The sequence below is a fragment of the Montipora capricornis genome, chromosome 4, assembly GCF_036669925.1.
Source record: "Montipora capricornis isolate CH-2021 chromosome 4, ASM3666992v2, whole genome shotgun sequence".
In the NCBI taxonomy this organism is placed as follows: Eukaryota; Metazoa; Cnidaria; class Anthozoa; order Scleractinia; family Acroporidae; genus Montipora; species Montipora capricornis.
In genome coordinates, this window is record NC_090886.1 from 41,935,403 (window position 1) to 41,960,402 (window position 25,000).

The 25,000-nt window shown below is 41.2% G+C and overlaps 3 protein-coding genes across 4 annotated transcripts in view; 1 reads left to right on the forward strand and 2 right to left on the reverse strand.

Moving 5' to 3' along the window:
• The window catches only part of LOC138046980 (HEAT repeat-containing protein 6-like), a 52,809-nt gene extending 35,425 nt beyond the window's left edge, over positions 1–17,384 (reverse strand). The window contains exons 1-9 of one of the 2 annotated variants that reach the window (XM_068893626.1): positions 17,168–17,384; positions 15,199–15,312; positions 14,632–14,772; positions 14,061–14,176; positions 7,560–7,686; positions 6,754–6,849; positions 5,761–5,839; positions 1,933–2,743; positions 1,137–1,194 (exon numbers count right to left, since the gene is read on the reverse strand). In XM_068893626.1, the coding sequence (XP_068749727.1) occupies positions 1,137–1,194; positions 1,933–2,743; positions 5,761–5,839; positions 6,754–6,849; positions 7,560–7,686; positions 14,061–14,176; positions 14,632–14,772; positions 15,199–15,312; positions 17,168–17,326 (1,701 nt within the window). In that variant the 5' untranslated portion in view covers positions 17,327–17,384. Of the gene's footprint in view, positions 1–1,136; positions 1,195–1,932; positions 2,744–5,760; positions 5,840–6,753; positions 6,850–7,559; positions 7,687–14,060; positions 14,177–14,631; positions 14,773–15,198; positions 15,313–16,216; positions 16,332–17,167 lie in introns of those variants that run through there. The other variant, XM_068893627.1, reaches the window with a different exon arrangement.
• A 1,441-nt stretch (positions 17,385–18,825) lies between these two features.
• On the reverse strand, positions 18,826–21,874 carry LOC138046707 (PE-PGRS family protein PE_PGRS16-like). Its single transcript, XM_068893302.1, has 2 exons — positions 21,858–21,874; positions 18,826–20,473 (listed from the first exon to the last, which is right to left on the reverse strand). The coding sequence occupies exons 1-2, from the start codon at positions 21,872–21,874 to the stop codon at positions 18,826–18,828; spliced, it is 1,665 nt and encodes a 554-aa protein (XP_068749403.1).
• A 647-nt stretch (positions 21,875–22,521) lies between these two features.
• Positions 22,522–25,000, forward strand: part of LOC138044755 (lactadherin-like) — a 15,318-nt gene continuing 12,839 nt past the window's right edge. Inside the window, exons 1-2 of the mRNA XM_068891178.1 lie at positions 22,522–22,810; positions 24,641–25,000. The exon at positions 24,641–25,000 is cut by the window's right edge and continues 9 nt beyond it. Coding sequence (XP_068747279.1) covers positions 24,643–25,000 — 358 coding nt within the window. The 5' untranslated portion in view covers positions 22,522–22,810; positions 24,641–24,642. The remainder of the gene's footprint in view (positions 22,811–24,640) is intronic.

The following is a 25,000-nucleotide window of genomic DNA, read 5'->3' on the forward strand; positions in this document are numbered from 1 at the left end:
ATGTCTGCCTTTTTTCTTTGCATTTATACCCAGTATTAATATTTTGTATAAAAACCTGCTTTTCAATCTCTCCCATGTATATTTATTGTCATGGATATGATAAAAAGAAAATTGCATGTTCTAAAGCTCGAAGATATGAATTTCATGTTCTCGTGGCAAGAACAATATCTCGCTAGTAAGCGCACTGAACCAATTTTCCCTTCAGGAAAGCTGTAATTTGATCTTACTAGCTCAAGTCTCTGAGGAGCTAGCCCCAAAATGATTTGTATTCTTTCTTTTTCTCTCTTAAACTGTCTGCTAAACACTTATGTCTGAAGTTTGCATCAGATAAAAAACAACCAAAAATATCACACTTAGTTTCATATGACGCTTGCCCATCAGGAAATGCGCAATATGAAAGTGCTAGCCTGAAATCATTCCACTAGCCCTGAGCTATCAGACGGCCTTTTTGTTGCGCCCTGAATCAAACAGTCAATTCAATCAATTAATTAATCATCCCCTGGTGGAATTAGTAAGTGTACAGCCGTCCTGAATAGACATCATTTGAAAGTCAAGCAGCTCTTCACTATGAAAATGACCTGCGCTGAAGTTGTCAAAGCGTAAGTCCTAAAAAAGAATAAATCTCAAGACTAATCTTGTGTCCATTCCTGCATTAAATCCTTTTCACTCAATCAGTCAGTCATTCAGTCAAGCAACCAATCCACCAGTCAGTTTAAACTAATGTTACAGTGATATTAGAATGTGAAGTACATAAAAAGTCCAGAAAAGGACACTTATGACCAGGTTTGACCCTAATTAGATGCACGCCCAATTTTGACTTCCAACACAAAGTGTCCCTTTAAGTCTAAGCATTTGTTACCTATTTTCAACAATAAGGTAAGGGTAAAGGTTAGCGTTATTTTTAGCTTTGGGTAAATGCAGCAGTTAATCTTCACTTAAAGAGCAGCATTTGGGGGACACTTTGTGACATAAATTGTATGTATTCTGAGACACAAGTGATGTTGAAGTTGGCTAGAAGAGCAAGGGGACACTTCGTGACCTTATTGAAATCCGTGTGCATCTAATTAGGGTCAAACCTGGACATATCTCGAAAAGGAATGACAGTCATGCTAAAGAGAGGAAAATAATGAACTTACTTTGATAATGGCTTGAAAACAGAGAAGCACATTGAGCCTAACTTTTGATGTTATGGATCTGAAAAAAACATAAAAATGCTGAAAACTCAAACATATATTCTGGACCAGAAAGGGCATGTGTAATACACCAGATAGTCCTGCAACTCACTGCCCAAGTGTTGTTTCCAGTCCTCTGAACAATGTGAAATTGTCTAACAGACTTTTTGACTAAAATGGAAAGTAATCCAACTTCTAAAGAAATTAACTTAACATGTAATGATCTACCTGTGAGTGAAGCGCAAATACTGCACGAATGCAAGTCGGATTGAGAAGTAGGTGCAAGTAGCAGTAGCCTTTAATAATAACTGCACTGGATGACAATATAGCATAATTACATTTTTTAAACTTGTATTGTACTGCATTTTATTGTAACAGTGCAATATGTTATTAATTTTGTTTTGTATAAGTAATGACATGAATTTTAAGTGCAATTTCGAACAAATAAGCATGAGTAAATTGAACGAACAAGTTTGTAGTCTGAAAAAATTTATAAGCGCTTATTTCATTCCACATTGAGCAAGAAAAATCATGTGAGGGCTTGCATTTGATTGGCTTTCTGACTTTGTTTGATCATTGACAAATCAGAATGCTTGGTTAGTTACTTCCTTTTGCACTGAATTACCTCTTTTCTTCACTGTGTTACCTGAAAACTGCATTTCTCTTGGCCAATCAGAATGAAGTAATTTTACATGTATATTATTAGTGTGGTTAATAAGTCCAAATGGGATATAAAGTGGATTAAATTAATATCGCTCACCTTAACCGTGCCGTCTGCCCAGCCTCACTGTCTGAATACTCAGAGTCAGAACTTGCTGCAGACAGGCTTGACGTACTATGATAACCAGATGATTCAGCTCCTGATCCCTCAGACACAGCAGCACATGTCACAGCATTGTCATCGCGTCCAACAAAATTTCTGTTTCTGTGGTGTGTTGTATATTTTTTTGGACTTGGACAAAACCCAAACTGACTTCCCTTTGATTCAGTTCTGCTTGGCAATGATGCCTCAAGCGATGAGCTGCTTGAACCAGCTGAGGTGTTTCCAGTATATGCTACACTGGTCAGATTCTGACCCTCCAATGACGACCTTTGGCCAGAAAATTCAGGGGCATGCCCATCAACTAATGACTCATGTTTTTCAAGTTCAGAAGTGAGGACTTTGATTGATAAGCCCTGTGCAGCAAACTTAGGTGTGAGGGTATCAACAGAGGAACTGCCAGTGGTTACTCTATTGAAGGAAGGAGAACCTAATGCTTGTTTCATATTTCCCTCCATTGAATCCTCTTTGCCGGAAAACATGTGGGAATGCCTGTCAACTGAAGAGTTGTATGTTGCAACATTAGGAGTCTGTCCTTCACACAATAAACTGTTTGAAGCAAATTTAGGTGTAAGGGCATCAACAGAGCAACTTCCATTGGTCACTTGAGGAGTGGATTGAGAGCCTGGTGCATGTTTAGTTTTCTTGCTGCTAGAGCGTCTCTTCTTTTTCTTGCTTAACATGGCATAGGTGCGATCCTTTTGAGGTATCGTGTTTAGATGAACAGTGGAGAGATCATCAGGTTTAAGACCTAGAATATGAGGAAAAAGTGAGATCAACCAAGAAAGTTACACACAATAATTGGGTTCAATGTGGCTAAGCAGTTTGTGAAGCCTGTGATCTGAATGATGGTAGTCAAAGGCCCTGTTTCTCCCTCATTTAGTTTTTGTGATGGACAAATATGAAATTTCATATGTGAGTTGCGGTTTAGAGTAATAATTATTATTCTAAGTGAAAGTGATCATCACATTTAGTGATTGAGAAGTAACTTGTCAATGAGCAGTTGAAAAGAACCCTGAAAAAATGCAGGCTTGGGGTGCAGGGATGGCGCAGTGGTGAGAGCACTTGCCTCCCACCAATGTGGCCCGGGATCGATTCCTGGACTCGGCGTCATACATGGGTTGAGTATGTTGGTTCTCTACTCTGCACCGAGAGGTTTTCTCCGGGTACACCGGTTTCCCCTCTCCTCAAAAACCAACATTTGACTTGATTTACTTTCATTGTTAATTTCAGTTTACAGTGTCCCCAATTAGCGCTCCAGCGCTAGAACGACTAGATACTTAAATAAAGTTCCTTTCCTTTCCTTGAACAGAACTCAAACCAATGACTGTATGATAGTGCTGCACTTGCTCTACCATATGAGATACTGTATCAAGCCATATGGGAGCTGATCACTTGCAAGTTTGTATTAATTATCCTGTAACAGGCAAATTAAAATCTCATGTATTTGAACTGCTGTTCAAACTTCATTAACTGCAATAATCGCTTTCACTTAGAATTGTGTAGTTTTTCTTTGAAATTCATAATTATTGCCTGTTAAATGCTTAGGTGCGCAATAAAAGACAATAGATGCCACTTGTGCATAAACAAGGGGCAGGGAATTCATGTACTGGCAAGGCGCGGATAATACCCACCGCCGGTATGGACCACCAGACGAGGGGCCTCAGCAACTAGCCGAGGGGGTGCCTCATGCCTGTATAGTTGCTGGCATAATGTCCTGGGGCCAGCAAAGTAACAATATGCCCCCTCCCTAACGGGGCTTCAGCACAGGGCTGAAGGGGTGCCGCAGGCAGCAATTCCCTGCCCATAGTTTATTGAAGAGAACTATTAACTAGAATACAATATGCTTGGAAGTAAAATACACAATAACCAGAAAGCAAAACAGGGAGGGAGGGAGGGATTAAAATGCTGAGCAGAAACAACAGAACGAGTTGAGCTTTGGAAATTTCAAAACGCGAGGGCTCATATGGCGAGAAGAATGAGAGAGCCAAATAAGGTAGTCACGTGATGGGAAGTCATGCTCTCCTCCCAGGCTCTGCCCAGTATTTGCTTACCAGCATTAACATCTATTTTATTTTAAAATATCATTTTCACCCAACTGTTCCCTATCGACTTTCAATCCTTTCACACTTTCAGGAAAGAAAGCAACAACAACAACTTTATTTAGATAAATGTGATAGTCAGAAAAACAAAACCATGCCGTAAGTACAAGTACCAGTACCTTATGGTTAAAGTACATTTATTTTTAGTAAAACCATACCTAATGTCCCCTACTCTTTATAAGATTGGTATGAGTTCTTTGACACACCAATTATTGGTAAGAAGTATTTTGAGATAGTATAGTCCCCATCCAAAAATTTTAAAAAGTGCTACAGATGTCATTTCTATGAAAGGGCTTTTTCCTTTTTTTATTAGGTGGAGGGGACATTCACTCCTCGAGCACCAAAAGAAACCCCGAAGTTGACGAGTAAAATGGTCTGGCGTTAGACAGAGTAAAATCTGTTAACCCTTTCACTCCCAAGAGTGACACTTATAGATTTTACTCTGTCTAACGCCAGACGATTTTACTTGTCAATGGGGAACCCCACAGGAGTGAAAGGGTTAACAACAGCTAGATTCACTCAAAACCTATGTCCCCATTAACCCTTTCACTGCCAAGAGTGACACTATATAGATTTTACTCTGTCTAACGCCTGACGATTTTACTCGTCAATGGGGTTACCCCACAGGAGTGAAAGTGTTAAGTCTCACTCCCACGAGTCTATAGACCTATATTATTTGGCTAAATCAGTCCTGTACCCAATTCAAATCCTTTGGGAATTTAAAACATTTTGTTCCAAGTATTTCCATATCATTTTACATGTGAATGCTACTGTACATTATCATGCAAATGCAGCACACAGAGAATCTTAACCCCGAGACATTTGACCTGGGTGCAACATTGAGTTAGCTGAATAATTTGGTCTATGGGTTAATGGAGGGTTAACCCATTCACTCCACAGGCACCCCAGGACCCCACCAGTTGACGAGTAAAATTGTCTGGCGTTACACAGAGTAAAGTCTCACTCCCAGGGGTTAATGGGTTAAGACCCTCAGATCATTTTCTTAGCCATCTGCAATAATCTTGACTTTCTGAACTTGGCGTTTCACCTTGCAAGGCATAAGAGGAAGAAAGGCCTCCAGGTTCAAACACCAAAAACACCACTGACAATAATAATTATTGGTAAAACCCAACTAGTGGTCTATCATCAATGCTGCATTCTGATTGGCTGAGCTACTAGTAGGCTATATGTTATAGCCCACTAGTAGCGAAAAGCGCCCGCCATATTTGTAATGTTTTGGCGGTAAAAAAGGATTAATGTCTAGCTTTAACTCGCGAAAGATGTTTAGTCTCGATATTTTTTTGACCAACTAGTTGGATTTTACTAAAACAATTATTCCTCTCGCCCTCATAGCCTCTGAGTCAATAGCCCATTCGGCCTTCGGCCTCATGGGCTATTGACTCATAGCCCATTCGGGCTCGAGGAATAATTGTTAATTATTATTCTTAAAGGTGAGCCCATAAAACCACAATGAATATAAAGCAAACTAGACAGCTTCTTCCTTTGACAGCCCACAAAGACAAAGTTTCTTGTGTCAAAATAATATATCTGAAATTGACTGGAGTCAATTGTTTGTTCAGCCAAATGTGGCAAAACCGTTTTAAATACACCAGTAAAAATTAAGAGAATAAAATGGCCACAATTTAAGAGACTACTGTACACTCACCTGACTTGTCTTCAAACTTATGGCTGCTCCTCTCAGCATATACTGGTTTATAACCAGGCATTCCACAAAACATGAAATTCTGTACAAAAACACATGGAATTAAATGTAGTTTAGCTATAAGTGAACAACAAACAAATTGGCAAATATAAGGCCATTTTCCATACGAATATTAATGTCTGCAACTACTGAATAAATTAATAGACACACTTGGAAAATGCACTAATATATATATTAATTAATTATACCACTAAATAATGCACCATTGTTATTATTTCATGGTACACATTGTCAGTGTTAGCATGGTCCTCAAACACTGTGCACTATTTTTTTTTTTAATTAGTTTTTCTACATGTACAGCTGTAGTTGGTTTAATTAACTAATATCTTTTTTCTGCCTTTCCCACTTCCCCACCTCACCTATCATCTCTAACACTGCTAATGAAGTGTGCTGGATGCATGCAAGAGTGACTATTAAACTACATGTATGGCTTGCTTGTGAATACCATCCATTGAGGAGCTCCCAGGCAAACTCATGCACTCTTCCTCCACTCAGAATATTGCAATAATTCTTTTTAGTAAGGTAATAAGTCACCAGTAAAAAATCAATAATTTATCCAAAACAGATAGGATCATTTTAATTAACAACTATCCACAAAGTGGAGGTTGCTAGTGGTAGATATTACCAAGCTATGAAGCAGCGAGATAAATACCTACCACTAACCACCAACACTGAGGTCAATAGTTGTTTTCGTAATTAAATTATACTAAAATATTGAGATATTATATAGCTCAAAAAGGTGATTTAAACTCATTTATTCCTGCAACGATTACAATATTTTCGAGCACAAATCCTACGCAAGTTGCTCGTAGGTGAATAGCAAAGCATATAATTATTCTGAGTTTGAGTAGCCAATCAGAGTGTGCCTTACACACTATCCACTGTTTTAGTATAAATTATACTAAAATATTGTAATTATTCTTTGTTTGGTATAACCTTAAGCACAGACAAGAGAGGACCAAGGCTTTGCTGCTGGCCTGAACATCCATGCAAAAGAATGTGTGGGAAACAACGTAGTACTGTGTTCACGACCTGAAAAAAAAACCTTATGGTGTCACCACAAACGCAGCACTCAACAGCATGTGGCCATAACCTTTTGGCTTTATAAACGTTACTTGTCCATCAAGATTGGAGCAACTTCCTGACATATTTCACAATAAAAAACTTTATCAAAATACAAATAAAAATCATTTTGAGAACTGCATGAAACCATTGACCATTTGACATTCTCAGCAATTACCAACAAAATAATCAAGAGGTGACCCAATAAGATCCTTAATTTACCGGTACATGTACTGGTAAATGCAAGGAGATTAAGACACCTTAAGACAGCTTACCACGCGGGTTATTTGCCCAGAAATTATGGTAACTGTTATTATTTTTATAAATCTCCTCTCCACAATAACTTGCACACATTTCAAGATTGTTTTTTTTCATTTTGAGAAAAGTTAGTTTTACTAATGTCGACCTTTTAATAATTTGGCTGCAAAAAGTAAGTGTTGGAAGGTTGAAGTAACCTTAAAAGGGGGAAATTGACTCTTATTTTAAAGGTGTTTTTATCACCATAAACTTGCAAAAAATCTTAACCGACTACCAAATTTTTGTGCCCTGCAATGCTCTAATGAAGAAGTTGGGCTATATACTAATTAAAATCTGTATTACTCAAATCGCATGAAAATACTCAAACCAAGATACTGCTGAGTTGATACCAGTTACCTGAAAAAATCAGCAAGCTCACTAACCCTAAAGTGTTTAATCTCGCTTCCATAGAGTCTTGGAGTTGAGCTTTGCAAAATCAACAAAAGCAGGTCGAAAGCATTTGTGAGAAATTCATCTCCTATGCTGACAGCATCAGGTGAACCTGTGGGACTTAAAACAAGTAACAGATAACTTGTGTAATTTATGGAAGGTGGGTACCTAATTAATTCAGGAGGCTAAGTACAATGTCATCTAGTGTGTCAGGACAGCTCTCATAGATAGAATACCACACCCTTGATGAGAAAATCTCTACTTGCGGGTCACAAGCCCAAATTCTAGACACCCATCACAAGGATTTATTAAAGATATGAAAGGAAAATAGATACTTGTTAATTAAAATTCACAACACAAAAATGCTTGAGACTTCGAAGACAGCTGGGATGATCATAATCATTACTCTCATATATCATCTTTGTCACACAATAAGTACTGTTACTAAGGATGCTTTCCATTTGACAGAACTGACTAGCCAGACCAGTCAGATACTGGGAAGGACTAACTCTACAGTGCCTTTAAATGAACACACTTACTGTATGATATACATGTATACAGTACTCCTCGGCCAGAAGAATGCGAGGGATTGTCACATAAGTGTTCCTTCAAATTGCTGCATTTTCTTTGCAAACTGACAGGTCTGGCCAGCCAGTTAGAACTGACAAAAGGAAAGTGCCCTTAATTAGATTTTACTGACAAATTATATTAGATTTATTTTAGGTTGGTTTAATGCCACTAGATTTTGTATGAATAATTATTGCTGTGAAAGTGGCAGTGTAACAGAACTTATCCAAACACTTGGATGGGACTCATTGCAACTAAGACATAAACAGGCTAGATTATCTCTTATGTACAAACTAACATTAACTTTGAGAATTTATTACCCCGTAATCATAAATTATGTACACGTCGCAGTCATGTTTTTAAATATAAGGTCCCAATAATGCTTTGGTGCGCAATAAAAGACAATACACACAACTTGGGCGTAAATGAGGGGTAGGGAATGTACTGGCAAGGCGCGGATAATACCCACCGCCGGTATGGACCACCAGATGAGGGGCCTCGGCAACTAGCCGAGGGGGTGCCTCATGCCTGTATTGCAAGGCGGGCATAGTTGCTGGCATAATGTCCTGGGGCCAAGTTAACCCAGTCCAGCAGAGTAACAATATGCCCCCTCCCTAACGGGGCTTCAGCACAGGGCTGAAGGGGTGCCGCAGGCAGCAATTCCCCGCCCAAAACGCCGAGATAAACGAGGAGTGCCCTGTGCGAAGCCCATTTAGTGGTTTTGCTCCCAATTTGACAGGGAGAAAAAATGACCCCATCTCCACGGAGTTGCAATAGCGAAAAGCAAACATTGCCTGCCCCAAAGGTGAAAGTAGAGAACCGACGAGTGGAGATAGGGGTCGAAAGTACGACATGAGCATAAAAAAAAAAAACAAAAAAAACAAAAAACAAAAAAAACAAAAAAAACAAAAACAAAACAAAACAAAACAAAACCAATGGGCATCGCATAGAGACTGGAGGGGATAGGACCCTCACACAAAACAATTAACTGGAGGGGATAGGACCCTCGCACTAGACATTTGAATGGAGGGGATAGGACCCTCGCACAAAAAATTTGACTGGAAGGGATAGGACCCTCGCACTAAACATTTGACTAGAGGGGATAGGACCCTCGCACTAAACATTTGACTGGAGGGGATAGGACCCTCGCAAAAAAACATTTGACTGGAGGGGATAGGACCCTCGCAAAAAAACATTCGACTGGAGGGGATAGGACCCTCGCACAAAACATTAGACTGGAGGGGATAGGACCCTCACACAAAACATTCAGCTGGAGGGGATAGGACCCTCGCACAACACATTTGGCTGGAGGGGATAGGACCCTCGTGCAAAACATTTCCGTCAAAATAGTCATTTGCAATAGTACTACATGAACTTGAGAGGGCAGAAAGCCCAAGGAAAGAGAATGTCACAGAAAGCCCTCAAGTGCCGAATGGGCCTTTTTCCTTTTTTGTTTTAAAGGAGAAACATGGCATTAAGCTTAGGATAGTGCTTTCACCCATGTGATGGCTGGCATGTGGCTGAAAAAGGGGATGAAAGGCAATCGTATCGAGGAGAAATGAGGGTGGGGGGGGGGGGGAAGCAAACGCACACAGCAGGCTTCCAGGGGGATGCCAACATGATTGCTGTACCCATAGGTGAAAACACTATAGGTTCAGGACGATACAGGAAAATATGAATTAAGTTATCCAAGGAACTGTCATAGATCATTACTGATTGTTAGAAAAATCCAAGTTTCAATGAGGTACTCAAGTGCTTTCAAGGATTCCAGGGGGTTGTTAGCAGGAGGAGCAAGAGGCCAATGACTGAGGAACCTGACATATTGTTTCCTTTGGAGTCCTGATGTAAGCTTGGTATGTGTTAGGATTCCAGCGACCCAGAATTTGAAGAGCCAGTTGAAAATGCCAGTGATTCTGCCAGTTGTAGCAGCACCAATACTAAAGCTGTGAGAGGCAGAAGAGGAGCTGTCATTGTCACAGAGGTTTAAGAGAGACCATAAGTTGTTGGTGTGTGAAGTCTGGGTGAGATATGGTCCACAGGAGAAGCTGAAGAGTAGCTGGCCAGGGTCTTGAGTTGCAGTTTTGAGCATACAATCTTGCAGGGCAGACGATGCATAAAGGTCTGAGTTTGACCTTGCAAAACTGAGCCTGGCTGTCTTCCAGAAAGGGTCAGTTTTGGACTTTTAAATTGCAGTGTCAAATGAAGTAGGGTGACGGATGTTGGGATGGAAAGAAATGTCTGTTCTAGCAAGGTTGGACTGAGGGTCAAAATTTCCATTGCAGGTAAATTCGCTGCTTCTTAAGAAGCCAAAAAATTAAAGGGTAAATGCAGCCCAAAACATAAAGGAGTCAACATTTGGTAGACTTAAAAGGTTGTAACTTAGTATACTTAGATGCTATGGAGAACTTTTGTGAAGGACTGGCATAGCCAGAATGTCCAGGAGACAGCCAGACTCAATGTGAAGGTTGTCAAGTGCTGCCAGATAAACATAATCGTGCCGTTGGGGCCTGTATTGCACAGATGAGTAACAAAAGGGATCAAGGTGAACTTGTGAGCAGGTCGAACAGGGAGGGGGATATGGAAAGCTGATTAAAAATGAAGGGGCACTCCGTAGGCCAACGGGAAGGGCTGTGTAGGGGTAGTAGTGGTTTTTCCGGGCCATTCCCTGGAGCTCCCTCAAGGGTGAATGGGGATTATTCTGGAGGCAGGTTACGGGGTCTGAAATTGCACCTTCCTGGTTGCTAATGGGACTAAAAAATTGAGTACTGGCGACCAGAATTTCACAACTGGTCACCATTGTTAAGGTCAGATCTGTTTGCCAAGAGGTGTCTTACTTTTTATCCTGAGACTGTTTTGAAATAGAAATGAAGGAGTTTTTCCATTAACAACCTCCATAACCTCACAAGCCGTTGTTTCTCATAAAATATGTATTGCAGGGGGAAAAACGACTCAGTAAAGAGATTCAAGGACTGGTGTGAGGAATGTACCACTATGGCGGATTGTGTTTGACAGGGTGTGACTAGTGTTTCCGTAGCTGAAATTTTTGACAAACTAGGGGGCAAATAGATTTCATTATTACATGTACATTCAAGGTCGGATACCTTTTCTCTCCAAAATGTGCGCTTTTGAAAGCGAAAAGATAATGCTTGACACATACACAAGACCATGCGGTCGTTGCTTTCTGGTATCCATAAAACAGGTCAAAATGTACAAGTTAATTTGGACCCTGGGTTAGATGTCTGTTTAAGAGGGGGAGGTCTGTGGCTGTTTTCCTACGAAAGTCAACATCATAGGAAGGCCATGCCAAGCCCGCAACTTCCTTTGGGTAATCGAATGGTCGCTTGATAGGAGAACATCTCTACCACCCTTTGGGGAAAAGAAGTGAAAAGTGCAGAACCAGGGGTGGATCCAGAGTAGTTCAAGTGACTTGCAGAAATCACTCAAATTTTTTCCAAACCTTATTTCTCAGCCCTTTATTGCAGTTCACGAAATCAACTATCCTTCTTGTTTTAATTTATTTTTTTTTTTTTTGAGAAATATGACAAGAAAATCGCTCCCAATTGATTGACAGATAAACAGCTTACTTCAACAACAAATCAAAAGAAATCGCGAAATTCTGAAATCCCTGTTCAAGACAATAATTTTTTGCGAAAGAAACAACATAGCCCTCAGAGGTCCACGAGATGATGATCCACAAAATGCCAGTCTTTCTGGAAACTTTCAGGCACTATTAGAATTTCGAATTGACAGCGGCGATCAAACACTGCAACGTCACTTGAAAACTGCACTCAGGAATGCGACATATTTCTTAAACCCGTCAAAACAAGATGATTACAACTGTGGGTGCTATCATAGTGAATAATTTGTCGCAGGAAATCAGGGAGAGCAATTATTTTTCTATTATGTCTGACGAAGCAGCTGACATATCAAACAAAGAAAATCTTTCAGTGGTGATCAGATTTCTTGATTCAACCACAACAGTCAGAGAAAGGTTTGTGGGATTCGACCTTTGTGAGGATGGAACGACAGGAGCAGCTTTCAAAGATTTAATATAGCTGATTTAGGACTATCTATGGATGACTGTCGGGGCTAATGTTATGATGGTGCGGGAAAATGGCATTCGGAGAGCACCAAATTTCAAATTTTCTTGGGGGAGCATGCCTGGCCCCCAAACCCCCCTAGTTTAGTTGGTGCAAATCACTCATGAAAAATCCTGGATCCACCCCTGAGAAAACCATACAGAAAATGCCGACAAGAATTGAGCTGGGCTTACTTTTTCCGAGAGGAGGGGGGAACTCTTTGTGGTTTACCGATAAAGGAAATGGAAAGCCCGGGAAGGTCGTTATCTGAAAGGCGCGAGATTTCAGGCAGCACCGCGACAAACTCAACATACTCACCCTTTAATGTTGCGCGTTTAACTTTGGTTGGAACATGTGCTGATAACGGCGACTGTCCTTGAAAAATGGGGAAGGAATGTTGTTGCTGGCACTGGGATGGTTGAGAAGGCTGGCGATGAAGTCGAAGTCGTCGGTGAGTAGCAAATGGCGGGAGTTTGTCGAGGTTGCACAGATTGAGGCGGAGGCTATTGAGGTTGGAGCAGGAACTGATTTGGCGGTAGATTCCTCGATTTTCGTCCACGATGATGGAGACAAGAGTGGCTAACGTGGTTGGGGACGTGTCTGTGTATAAAGCTCTTCTTGCTTGGACGCCATCTTGGAATAAAATTTGACCGTTTTGACCGCTGTTTCAAGCAGCGCATCGTCAGGGATGGTGACAATTGCTGGTGGGTCTATATAGGATGAAACTTCCTCAGCAGAGGCACTTGAAGTAAAGGGGGTTCACGGTGGAGCGTGAACGTTTCTCTGCTGGTCAGATGGACGCTTGGTGTACGCGAGCTACAAGATGGTACGAAAGGAACAACGGTGTGAAGCCGTTCAATAAATTGTTCCCGAGTTCCAGTAATAAATAAAAGGTTTGAGATAGCAAGGGGCATAAAAAACCGCGTTTGTGAGGTCAGAAAATTCCCCAGCAAAGATTAAATTGCTCAACGGAAAAAACAGAACTAGTTGAGCTTTGGAAATGTCAAACTGAGAAGGCTCGCATGGCGGGATGAATGAAATAGCCAAATAAGGTAGTCACGTGATGGGAAGTCACGCTCTCCTCCCAGGCGCTGCCCAGTATTTGCTTACCAGCATTAACATCTATTTTATTCTAAAATATCATATAGCCAAAAATAGACACTTTTAAATTTTCTTTCTTTCCAAGAACTTTTGCTGAATGGAATACCCTCCCAAGTGACGTTGTAAATTCTAGTCCTCTTAATATTTTTAAATCGAAAATTAGTACCATTCAGTTTTAATGTTTATATTTTTAATGTTAATATCTTTTTATTTATTTATTTATCTATTTTTTTTGTTGTTGTTGTACACATTATTGACACTTGGTGTGATACCTTTTAAGGTTTTACCGACTCTAATGAATGTAAATATAAATGTAAATGTAATGTCTATCAGCCCAAAACAACAACAATACAGGATACATTGGCTTCGTAATTAATTTGGAAAGGGAGTCATTGTTCAGGACAATTAACCTAACCGCCCCGAAAGTAGCCCCCACTAATGAGTAAAATCGTCTGGCATTAAACAGAGTAAAATCTGAGAGGAAAGCTCTCAGAGGGAATGAGTTAAAGGGGACCTACAACTGTACATGTAGATGTTGTTAACCTTGCAACTTTAACAGCAGGCAATGAAGCATTGCTACGCTTGTGACTTGCTCATAAAGGTCTTTGTAAACTCAGTCTACACTTCCTTGAGACAAAGAGAGCCTGCTCTATAAATACACTGCTATGGCCCCAATCCGTCGTTTACCTTTAATGAGTAACTTTCTAATAGTTACTTATTATTATAAAAAGGACAGTAAAAGCCTACCTTATACAGATATTTGATACACATTGGACTGTAATACAGAGCACATCAGTATCCTGTGGTTCACACCTGCATAAGCTAACCAACACACCATCTTTCCCCAACAAGCTGTCAGCAAACTACAAAAGTGAGAAAGGCAAAAGCAATGACAAATCTCTCTATTGTTAAAATTGAAGTACATCAACCTTTTCATGAAGCTGATGAAGCTCAAGCATTTGATCTCTACATTACAGGATGAAGGACAAGCCAATTCTCTTCCTGACAGCTAGTGTTACAATGTACATGTACAGTGTACATAACAAGTAACACTTTGACATTAATAGATCTTTTGTACCCTCACCAAAGACATCAATGCCCTTCAATCTGCTTATAAAAGCTTGGAAGTCATCAGCTTTTGCCAAAAACTCCCAACCACAGAACAAAATTAATAACAAATTTTCTAAGTTTAACTTGGCCTGACAGAAACACAAATTTAAAGTCAATAAGTTGCTCAATCTCTAGAAATATAACAGTACAAATAAAAAAAGAAGATAGACTTTAGTTTAGCAGATGATGTTATGATTATAAACTGTACCTCCATACATAAAGTTCCAATTTCATACAACGTAGATGACAAAGCCTTAAGGACATTCACCAAGGCCCACTTTTTACACTTGTTAACTGAAATTACAAGGAAAGGTACAAGGGCATTCACTGCCTCCTGGTTGAGAAGGACCTGTAATGTATTAAAAAGTAACATAATCACAACAAAGTCAACAATGAGGAAACTGACCTATGAAACCATAAGTTATGCACAAAAGCTTTTTGGGGAGTTACATGTACCCCAATTACTGGCTTTGAGGCATTATGTTTCAACATAATTGTCCTTTCAGAATTTAGATTAACAGCCATACAACGGTTAGGTGAATTCATTTTAATGACAAAGTTAAGCCAAGTGATTGTAGCCTTGCTGTCATTTTTTGCTCTCAAAAATTGGTAAAAAGAAACTAGCACCAAAGATTGTGACCCGAAACAAGTACAACAGTATTATTAGAGAAAACACAGCCAAGGCATTTTAATGTTATTAAGAAAAAGACAATTTTAGATGATCTCAAAGATTTCTAAACAAAGGATAGAGATGTATAGTCTAACAAGTTTTTACCTTTTGCTTGGATAGCAAATTGACAACAAGCTGGCAAAACTTGGTGACAAGAAAATCATCATCTCCACAAAAACTGACAAGAGTACAACATTTACATAGTACAGCCAAAGCTTCCTAAGAATTAAGAATATCATAAAAAAAAACATAGTAATAATATTTTAATTGCCATGTAATAGTTAGCATCAAATGAAAAAGACACAATCATACATGAACAGTCACATAGAAGCAGATCCCTAGAGGCTCTCAGTGCTTTATGGAAAAAGAAAAACAGGACAATTTGAACCGCAAAATAGCGGAAGAAAGAATCTTTTAGGCATTAATTACATCAAGTAGGATGTTGACTTTTTGGGCATTTTAGGTTCTCTACAACTCACTAAGCATAACTAAAATTATTACCCGTATCACTGAAGTCACCTTGAAGTATTCATGTGCTAACCAGGGCCCGGTTGTTCATAGGCTGATTAACGCTAATCCCAGATTAATAATTAACCAAGGAGTTTATTTCTCTAATCCCAAAACTGTTCAACTTAACATAAGAGGAAGTCAATCTTGAAAAACAAAAATAAGCAAAAGAAAGTTTCACCAAAAAGTAGAAAAAATGAAATCAACGTTTACACTAATCCTGGATTAAGTTAATCGGCTTTCGAACAACCAGGTCCAGGCCCAGACCCTTATTGGTTTCCAAACCAAGGGATTCTTGATATGGACACATTAATTTTGAATAGTACAAAGAATATTAACCGGTATGTTTCTTATACTCTCATATTTTCCTTACAGATGACATAACACTGCGACACAGATGGTTCCGGAGGAACCAGCCATTGCACTGCAGCACTTCCTGACTGGATGTGAGCAATGCGGCTGGTCATCAAAGTTTTGAGAATTGTTTGTTATCACAGGGTTTTCATTGATCAAATGGGAAAGAACATTTATTTATTTAATCAAGGGTTATTATAGACCGAGGTGGATCAAAAGTACCAGAACAATAGAAAGTCTCTCAATAAAGTTCTAGACAAACCTAATGAGAAAACATTCTGTGTGAATATAAATTTAGACATTAACAAATGTGGAGTTTTAATCATCTGCCTTTGTTTTGTGAGAAACGTTTCCAGTATTGTTTGCCGCAAAGTTAATTTTCCACAGTCAGCTTCTGTGCATTTAATCCTCAGAATTTCAGTTCCAATGCATTCTAAAGTAAAGGAAAGGAACTTTATTTAAGTGTCTATTCATTCTAGCCCTGGAGCACTAATTGGGGACACTGTAAACAGAACTTAACAATTAACGCATTCTCCTCATTTTTTGTAGAAGCAAAAGTTCATTTATACTCAATAAATATCCTAAACATTTATAAAAGCTAACCTTACGCCTAAGGTTAGCTTTTAAGAATGTTTAGGATACTTTCTGTATTGGTGAAACAATGACCTGCAACACGCGACCTGCGACCTGCAAATTAGACCCGCCGTGTTCCTAATAATTTTTCGCATACTATTCATTATAAAATTGAGCACTTCAGGGTTTGAGTGAAAAAAACGGTGGGTCTAAAATGCTAGTAACTAGTAACTGGTAAAAGTTATGTGGTAACAGGTAACTAACCCTAATACCTTTTACCCATTTACCAGTTACCTTTTACCAGTTACCAGCATTTTAGACCCAACGCAAATTAAATTATCACATGTTGATGTGTACGTTTGTGCCACAGCGCGGGTACACGTTCATATACCGGACTAAAATGGCGCAAGACAAAAGAATCATCGTTATTCTGAATAACAATATCTCATTAGGTAAACGTTATATTGGTTTTGTTCTTTTATTTTATGGACATTTATTATTTCGGATCCGGTATATGAAAGACGAGCCACTTTAATATGCAAGTCTTTGTCTTCTACAATAATATTTTTGTCCAACATTTGTCTCAAGAGGATGTGAGGCGGATCGACAGGTTAAAATATGGCACTGAGCTAGAACTGACCTCTCTGCTTTCAACAACACCCGTCGCAAAGTCCAAAGAGTTGAGTTCATCGAGAATAACGTTGAGATTTGTTACTAAAGTTCCTTCATTTGACTGGTGAAGGTTCAATATCCTTCGAGCTGCCTCTCTCCAATGAGATTTATCATCCTGGAAAGACATTACACACTGACAGGCATAAGTTACACGAATACTTTTACCATGATCAAAATTTTACCATTAAGAGATACAACGTGACACATACAAAAGAATGTTACTGCTTTCCGCGAGACGAGCCCACGGTTCTTAATGACTTTTAACTTATTGTCGAAAGTAATTACGGGGTTGCCAGTATGGCAAACCCAGTCGGAATCTGCGTTTCATTTGTTGGTTTTATTTTTTTATTATTTTTTTTTTCGTTTTTTTTCCGTGTCGGTAAAAGTCTTGCCTATCACTCCCCTGCTAAGTGGTGTCTTTGTGCATAGAGCCTTCTGCGCGTATTTTCTTAGGATCGAGAGGGTTGTGAGAAATGCCTAGATTTCTCTGGTGGACACAGTAGAATGATTAACTTAACCGGCAATGGCGTCGAAAGTCATGCAACGCGAATGGTATTTTAGTGGATCTTTAAACAAAATATACCCTTATGGAGCTCAATAATGGAAAGTCAATTGGATACTGAACAAGACAGGCGCTGAAAAAAAAATCTGGAATCTTAAAAGGGACGAGCGTGAATGGACTTGGACAACAATCTCGGTAGAGTCGCGTAGAGTCGCAGCTTTAACAAGCATGATTTTGATTGGTTCTTATCTTTCCTCGGTGGTAGAGGTGGTAGCCAATCATATGGGAAGATATCATGCATCACACAACACATCGCAACGCATGTCACGTATTGGGCTTGTGAATATCGGTGTGTGAAAACTTTTGCTGTTCCTTTCATTTCATCGATCGTGTATGCTAAGGGCTGGCGCGCTTTGTAACCAAAGTGTATTTAAATGAGTTCTGACCGCTGGGACTTCTTTTTTGCTGGGTGAAATTTCGATTCTCTAGGTTATTCAGTTTTGTCTCATTAATTTTCATATTTTCGATTATCTGGACTTTCGATTATCCGGACTGTTCACTCCAGTCCCGGTGAGTCCGGATAATAGAGCTTCGACTTTACCGTTTTCTTTCCTTTCCTTTCAGTGCTCGATTAACGTTTACTTACGTTGAAATAAAGCATTCACTATTGCTGGACACAACCAGCGGCAGCTTCAACTATCTGACTGCCATTACGAAAGCTATTTTTCTCTGACTAAAGTTTTGAAAGACCCCCTTCAGACACCATGACCACACTGACCACCCTGACCACCTTAGCCATCTTGACCACCGTGTCCACCCTCACAACCCTGACCACCTTGGCCACCTTGACCACCCTGACCACCTTGGCCACCTTGACCAACCAGAACACCCTGACCACCCTGACCACCCTGACCACCCTGACCACCTTGACTACCCTGAACACACTGACCACCCAGAACACCCTGACCGCCTTGACCACCCTGACCACCCTGACCACCTTGACCACCCTGAACAACCTGACCACCCAGAACACCCTGACCACCCAGAACACCCTGACCACCTTGACCACCCTGACCACGCTGACCACCCAAAACACCCTGACCACCTTGACCACCCTGACCACCCTAACCACCTTGACCACCCTGGACACCCTGACCACCCTGACCACCCAGAACACCCTGACCACCTTGACCACCCTGACCACCCTGACCACCCTGACCACCCTGACCACCCAGAACACCCTGACCACCTTGACCACCCTGACCACCCACAACACCCTGACCACCTTGACCACCCTGAACACCCTGACCACCCTGACCACCCAGAACACCCTGACCACCTTGACCACCCTGTCCACCCTGACCACCTTGACCACCCTGAACACCCTGACCACCCTGACCACCCAGAACACCCTGACCACCTTGACCACCCTGACCACCCTGACCACCCTGACCACCCTGACCACCCAGAACACCCTGACCACCTTGACCACCCTGACCACCCACAACACCCTGACCACCTTGATCACCCTGAACACCCTGACCACCCTGACCACCTTGGCCACCTTGGCCACCTTGACCACCCTGACCACCCTGACCACCCTGACCACCCAGAACACCCTGACCACCTTGACCACCCTGACCACCCTGACCACCCTGACCACCCTGACCACCCAGAACACCCTGACCACCTTGACCACCCTGACCACCCTGACCACCCAGAACACCCTGACCACCCTGACCACCCTGACCACCCAGAACACCCCGACCACCCTGACCACCTTGACCACCCTGAACACCCTGACCACCCAGAACACCCTGACCACCCTGACCACCCTGACCACCCTGACCACCCAGAACACCCTGACCACCTTGACCACCCAGAACACCCTGACCACCTTGACCACCCTGAACACCCTGACCACCCTGACCACCCAGAACACCCTGACCACCTTGACCACCCTGAACACCCTGACCACCCTGACCACCCTGACCACCCAGAACACCCTGACCACCTTGACCACCCTGACCACCCTGACCACCCAGAACACCCTGACCACCCTGACCACCCTGACCACCTTGACCACCCTGAACACCCTGACCACCCTGACCACCCAGAACACCCTGACCACCTTGACCACCCTGACCACCCTGACCACCCTGACCACCCTGACCACCCAGAACACCCTGACCACCTTGACCACCCTGACCACCCTGACCACCCTGACCACCCAGAACACCCTGACCACCTTGACCACCCTTAACACCCTGACCACCCAGACCACCCTGACCACCCAGAACACCCTGACCACCTTGACCACCCTGACCACCCTGACCACCCAGAACACCCTGACCACCCTGACCACCCTGACCACCCTGACCACCCTGACCACCCTGAACACCCTGACCACCCAGAACACCCTGACCACCCTGACCACCCTGACCACCCTGACCACCCAGAACACCCTGACCACCTTGACCACCCAGAACACCCTGACCACCCTGACCACCCTGACCACCCAGACCACCCTGACCACCTTGACCACCCTGACCACCCAAAACACCCTGACCACCTTGACCACCCTGACCACCCTGACCACCCAGAACACCCTGACCACCCTGACCACCTTGACCACCCTGAACACCCTGACCACCCAGACCACCCAGAACACCCTGAGCATCTTGACCACTCTGAACACCCTGACCACCCAGACTGTCTTTCTGGTGCAAACACAAAGCCAAACAGTGTTTTGACCTGGCATCAGATATTAGGCTAACAAGAAGTGGAATTATGAAGCGGAAACAACACCTTCAATCCTTTCTTAGTGTGTGCAAAAAACGTTTGCTTAGTGCAACTGCAAGACATGCTGGAAAACGTCCGTCAGAGCAATTTTCAGTTAGTTTTTTGCAGACTATTTATTTAAAGAAAAAATGAGTGAATTTTACTCAAGAGCGTGTTTTGTTATCTTTAAACTGAATTTATTACCAAAGCTTAAAAAACTAAAAGACCTCAAAATGGGACAGGACATTACAAAATAATTAAACGTGTGAGCCAAAGGGCCTCTGCTGGGGCGACCTGTGGGTGACCCCTTAAATGCTCTTAATGACGCCCCACTTGAAAAAATTAACTGGAACGCTGCAGTTCAATACCACCCAATTCAGTGACTTCTGTTTTTTTGTGTGTAATGCGTACCACAGGCAACCCAGTGTAAGCTTTTTGGAGCTTCTAGTTAGCAAACTGCTTTGGCTTTGCATTACTTCACTCAGTGATTGGTTTAAAGTTCTCGCGCTACTTTTTCAACCAATCGTGGCTCGCGCGTGATGTTGAAGTTTCAAGTTGATCGGCGCATTAATGCTGAAATCAGGGCTGATGACAACCAATCAGATTCGAGAATTTTGTAAGTTACGGTTAAACAGGAAAATGGCGAAAGGGGATTGTTTCTTAGGTTATTAGATATGAAGACAAAACAATAACATATTCAAAGCGCCATTCATGATTCCCGAGCAGGTGACTCCGGAGCGCAATCTTCTGTGGGGCTCGCCGAAAAAAAACGTTACTAACAAGTAAGTATTTACAAAAATATAATATGCGACATTGAACGTTAAAAGCTCTTCATTTTGGTGACGTAACGGAGTCGTCAAGAGACCAATAACAAACAATGCGAACCGAATGAAGTTTCTTACGGACTTTTATGTAGTAACAATTAGGGTAGCTGTTTGTCTTCGCTATGAATATCATTTCACAATTTAAGCAATCAAATTTCTTTCAGTTGCACGTTTTTGGAACACTTAGGTGTGCTCTTAGATTTTAGATTATAAGAAACACTAAAGGCATGTTTATTAAGGACACTTTCTTGCATTCGACAACACTCGCAGTGGTCGCCGTCGTAGATCTTTAAGTCCCTAGTCTATAAGGTAGATGGTCATGAGTAATTCTCAAAACATCTTTACGAGAAAGGATTCAAGCCCATATAAAAGTCGAACATCAAGTTACGCTGATTACTGTAAACTATGAAAGACTGGTCAAAACTGGCCAACAGTGATCCGGCACAGTTGTCATTTGAACATGATAAGTGAGAGACTTAATGGAGGCTTTCAGTGTTCGCTACAGGGAAATCTTTGTCTACATTCTGTGCCTCATTAGCCCAAGGTAATACCGCCCAACAAGAGCCATAATGGGAGGCTATCGTTTTCTAGTCAGTCAGCCAAGAATAAACAAGAATTAAATACTGCGGACTATTCAATGTGCATTAATTGCATGATGAGCTGTCTCGCGCTTTGGAAATTTAAACCCGATAAACCGTATTCATAAATGTCGATCAAGAAATTATTCTTTTGTCCTTGTGCTAATTATCCTCACTAGCCTCACTTTGGAGCAAAGATTCTTTTCAATTTTGTTCGCGCTAACGAGGCTAGAGAGGATGATTAGCATAAAGACAAAAGAATAATTACTTAGCCGCCATTTATGAATACGGTCTATAGTGCAAGATAAATCTCTGAGCAATAATGCTTTGAAAATTCGAAATTTTACAAAGAATGTATGGAATCATTAGCGCTTTTGCCAACCAAGAATTCGTCAGTTTTTGATGGCTGTTAATTTTCTCGTTATCAAAGTAAAACGCTCAAAATTGGAGTTTAAGAAGTTGCAGTTTTGTAAATAGCATTATGCATTCTGTGAACACACTCGTATGTTCGTGAAACAAAAATTAATGACCCCAGCAAAGGCTTCCATATAAGGAAGCAACAATGATTTCGGTAAATTAAAAATGAGAACATCGCAGAACAAGAAGATTGCTCTGCAAGAAAACTTGGTTTTATGAAATGAGTTGATAAAGGCCGCATTGCCACCATGAAAAGACTGAATGGTTGAGCATTCGAGCACCGGTTACCCCCGTTGGCCAATAAGCACTTAATGACTGGCCTCAAGGGAAACTGCGAGTCTCAATTATTTCCCCGAGACCCTCAGTGTTGTTCGTGACGCCGAGGGGAAGATTGAAACATCTGGACAAAACGTTGGCGGTAACTGACGTTTGTGCGGTTCGAAAAATCTTCAGGTTTCTGTGTAAGGACTAGTTTACCAGCTGATCTCTCTGTTGCTGATTATAACAAAGTAAGCTGTTTGCTTTTTCTTTTAAGATATATTGATACCAACCTGTGAATCAAGAGTGCTAGTGCACTCAGAGATAAGCCGTTACTAATTGCCGTCAGTGCCCAAAAGATGCAAAACTCAAGCAATTTATTAGGCATAACCCGATGCCACTTCAAGTATATAAACCAGCTCATTCGACAAAAGTTCTGTTGACTTTTTGGGCTGCCATTGAAAACTAGTAATTCAGCACGAGTTTTCTGGCTAAGAAACCGCTATACCTGAGCAGTTGAAAATCCCAATCTTTTATGGGGCTTTCCGAAAAAAAATTACTAAACAGTTTAATCATTTACAAAACCATAATAAAAGAAATTTGAGACCGTTTCGGAGTCGTTATGAGACCAGTATCAAGCCATGCAAACGAATGGACTTTTACACAGAGTATGATACTGTTCCTTAGTATGAAATAACATCATTTTGTCAATGAGGATGTGTCTGAACATTTAGGGTAGCTGTTTTTCTTTGATATGAATATCATTTCAAGATTTGAGCAAGTCTTGCATAACAAAGTTCGTATCCTACATCCACAGGGTTAATTTTTAACAAAAAGAAGTTTAACATGACGATACGTCTAATTCATGTTGGTTTTCAATGATCGATATTACTTCGCCGTTTTCGTTCTGACAGCCACGTATTAACTGAAATGACTAAATTTGAGTTTACAAAGCCGACCGTTCGACGGTTACCCCCCTTGTTAAATCAACTCAGGCCCTGGCAAACTGGACGAACGCTCCGGCGAAACGTCCGCATTTCACTTTGATCAACTCAGGTTATACTGCCAAATTAATTCTCGTGTTTCACCCAACGGCGAAGTACCATATGTTCTTTAGAAACTAAAATTCATTACCCAAATTCAAGTTAGAACCCTACCGTGAATCTTCAATTTTCTCTCCAAACAAAGCAATATAAATAATAAATAGGTGTTTCATCTTTTACTTGCCGACTCCGAATACTTCAGAAGACTTTGCTAAGTTGACGTTTTATAATGACGTCCTCTGCTCAAGCGCCTTACGGGGCGCCAAATGTGAAAATATTATTTACACTATATTTTTCTCTGTTTTGTGTTTTTTATCAAACTTCTCAAGAGCTCTTCTGCAATTTATAAATAACACATTGAAAGACCTCTGCATTATAAATCATGAATTAATCATTCAGTTCAATCGCAAACTTTCTCCTTTCCTTTTATGAGATATGTAAATCGCCATGTTGCGTATCTCACGATTTATAAATCGCAGAGGTCTTTGAATGTGTTATTTATGAGTTGCAGAACAACTCTTGTGAAGTTTCTTGAAAAACACAACATAGAGAAAAATATAGCGTAAATAATATTTTTACATTTGGTGCCCCATAGCGCCTCGTAAAGGCGCTGTTACACTGTGAAATGTCTTGTGCAACTCAGTGTCTCGCAATGTTTTGGCGACATTGTGGCGGGACAAGTTGCACGAAACATTTCATAGTGTAACATACCCTGCAACGGCCAAAATCGTTCCGAGACAAGTTGCAAGAGCCGTTGCCGAAACTAGAATTAAGTTCAACTTTTCCTGCAACTTGTCTCGCAACGATTTTGGCCGTTGCAGCTGTTGCACGGTATGTTACACTGTGAAACGTTTCGTGCAAGTTATCCCGCCACAATGTCGCCAAAACACTGCGAGACAAGTTGCACGAAACATTTCACAGTGTAACAGCGCCTTAAGTTTCGCCTAAGCTTTAAGAATTTCAATTAAAATTTTTCATCGCTTTATAATAAAATACTCTACAATTTTGAGCGTTTGAAATCGTTCTTTGCCGACACAGGAATGAATTTTGCCGTGCTATCTCTACCCATTTACTTGTTCTTGAGGTTGAAAGTTGCGAGTGCTTGTACAGCAACTTACTCCGTGCAAGGACAAGTTCTTCAAAACCACACCTTCAAGACAGAGACCACAGACAAAATAGAGGATTGTATCGTGCTTTGCATCGCATATCCCGGATGCAAAAGCAGTAACTTCTATCGGAAGGACAAACGTTGTAAATTGAGTGACAAGACGCATGCGTCTCACCCAGAAGACATGAAGCGTGAGCCATATTCCAACTACATGATTAACGCGTTCCGATCTATACCTTGCACAACTCAGCTCGATTGTGGCATGGATTTGATATGCACGCCGTTCCTGA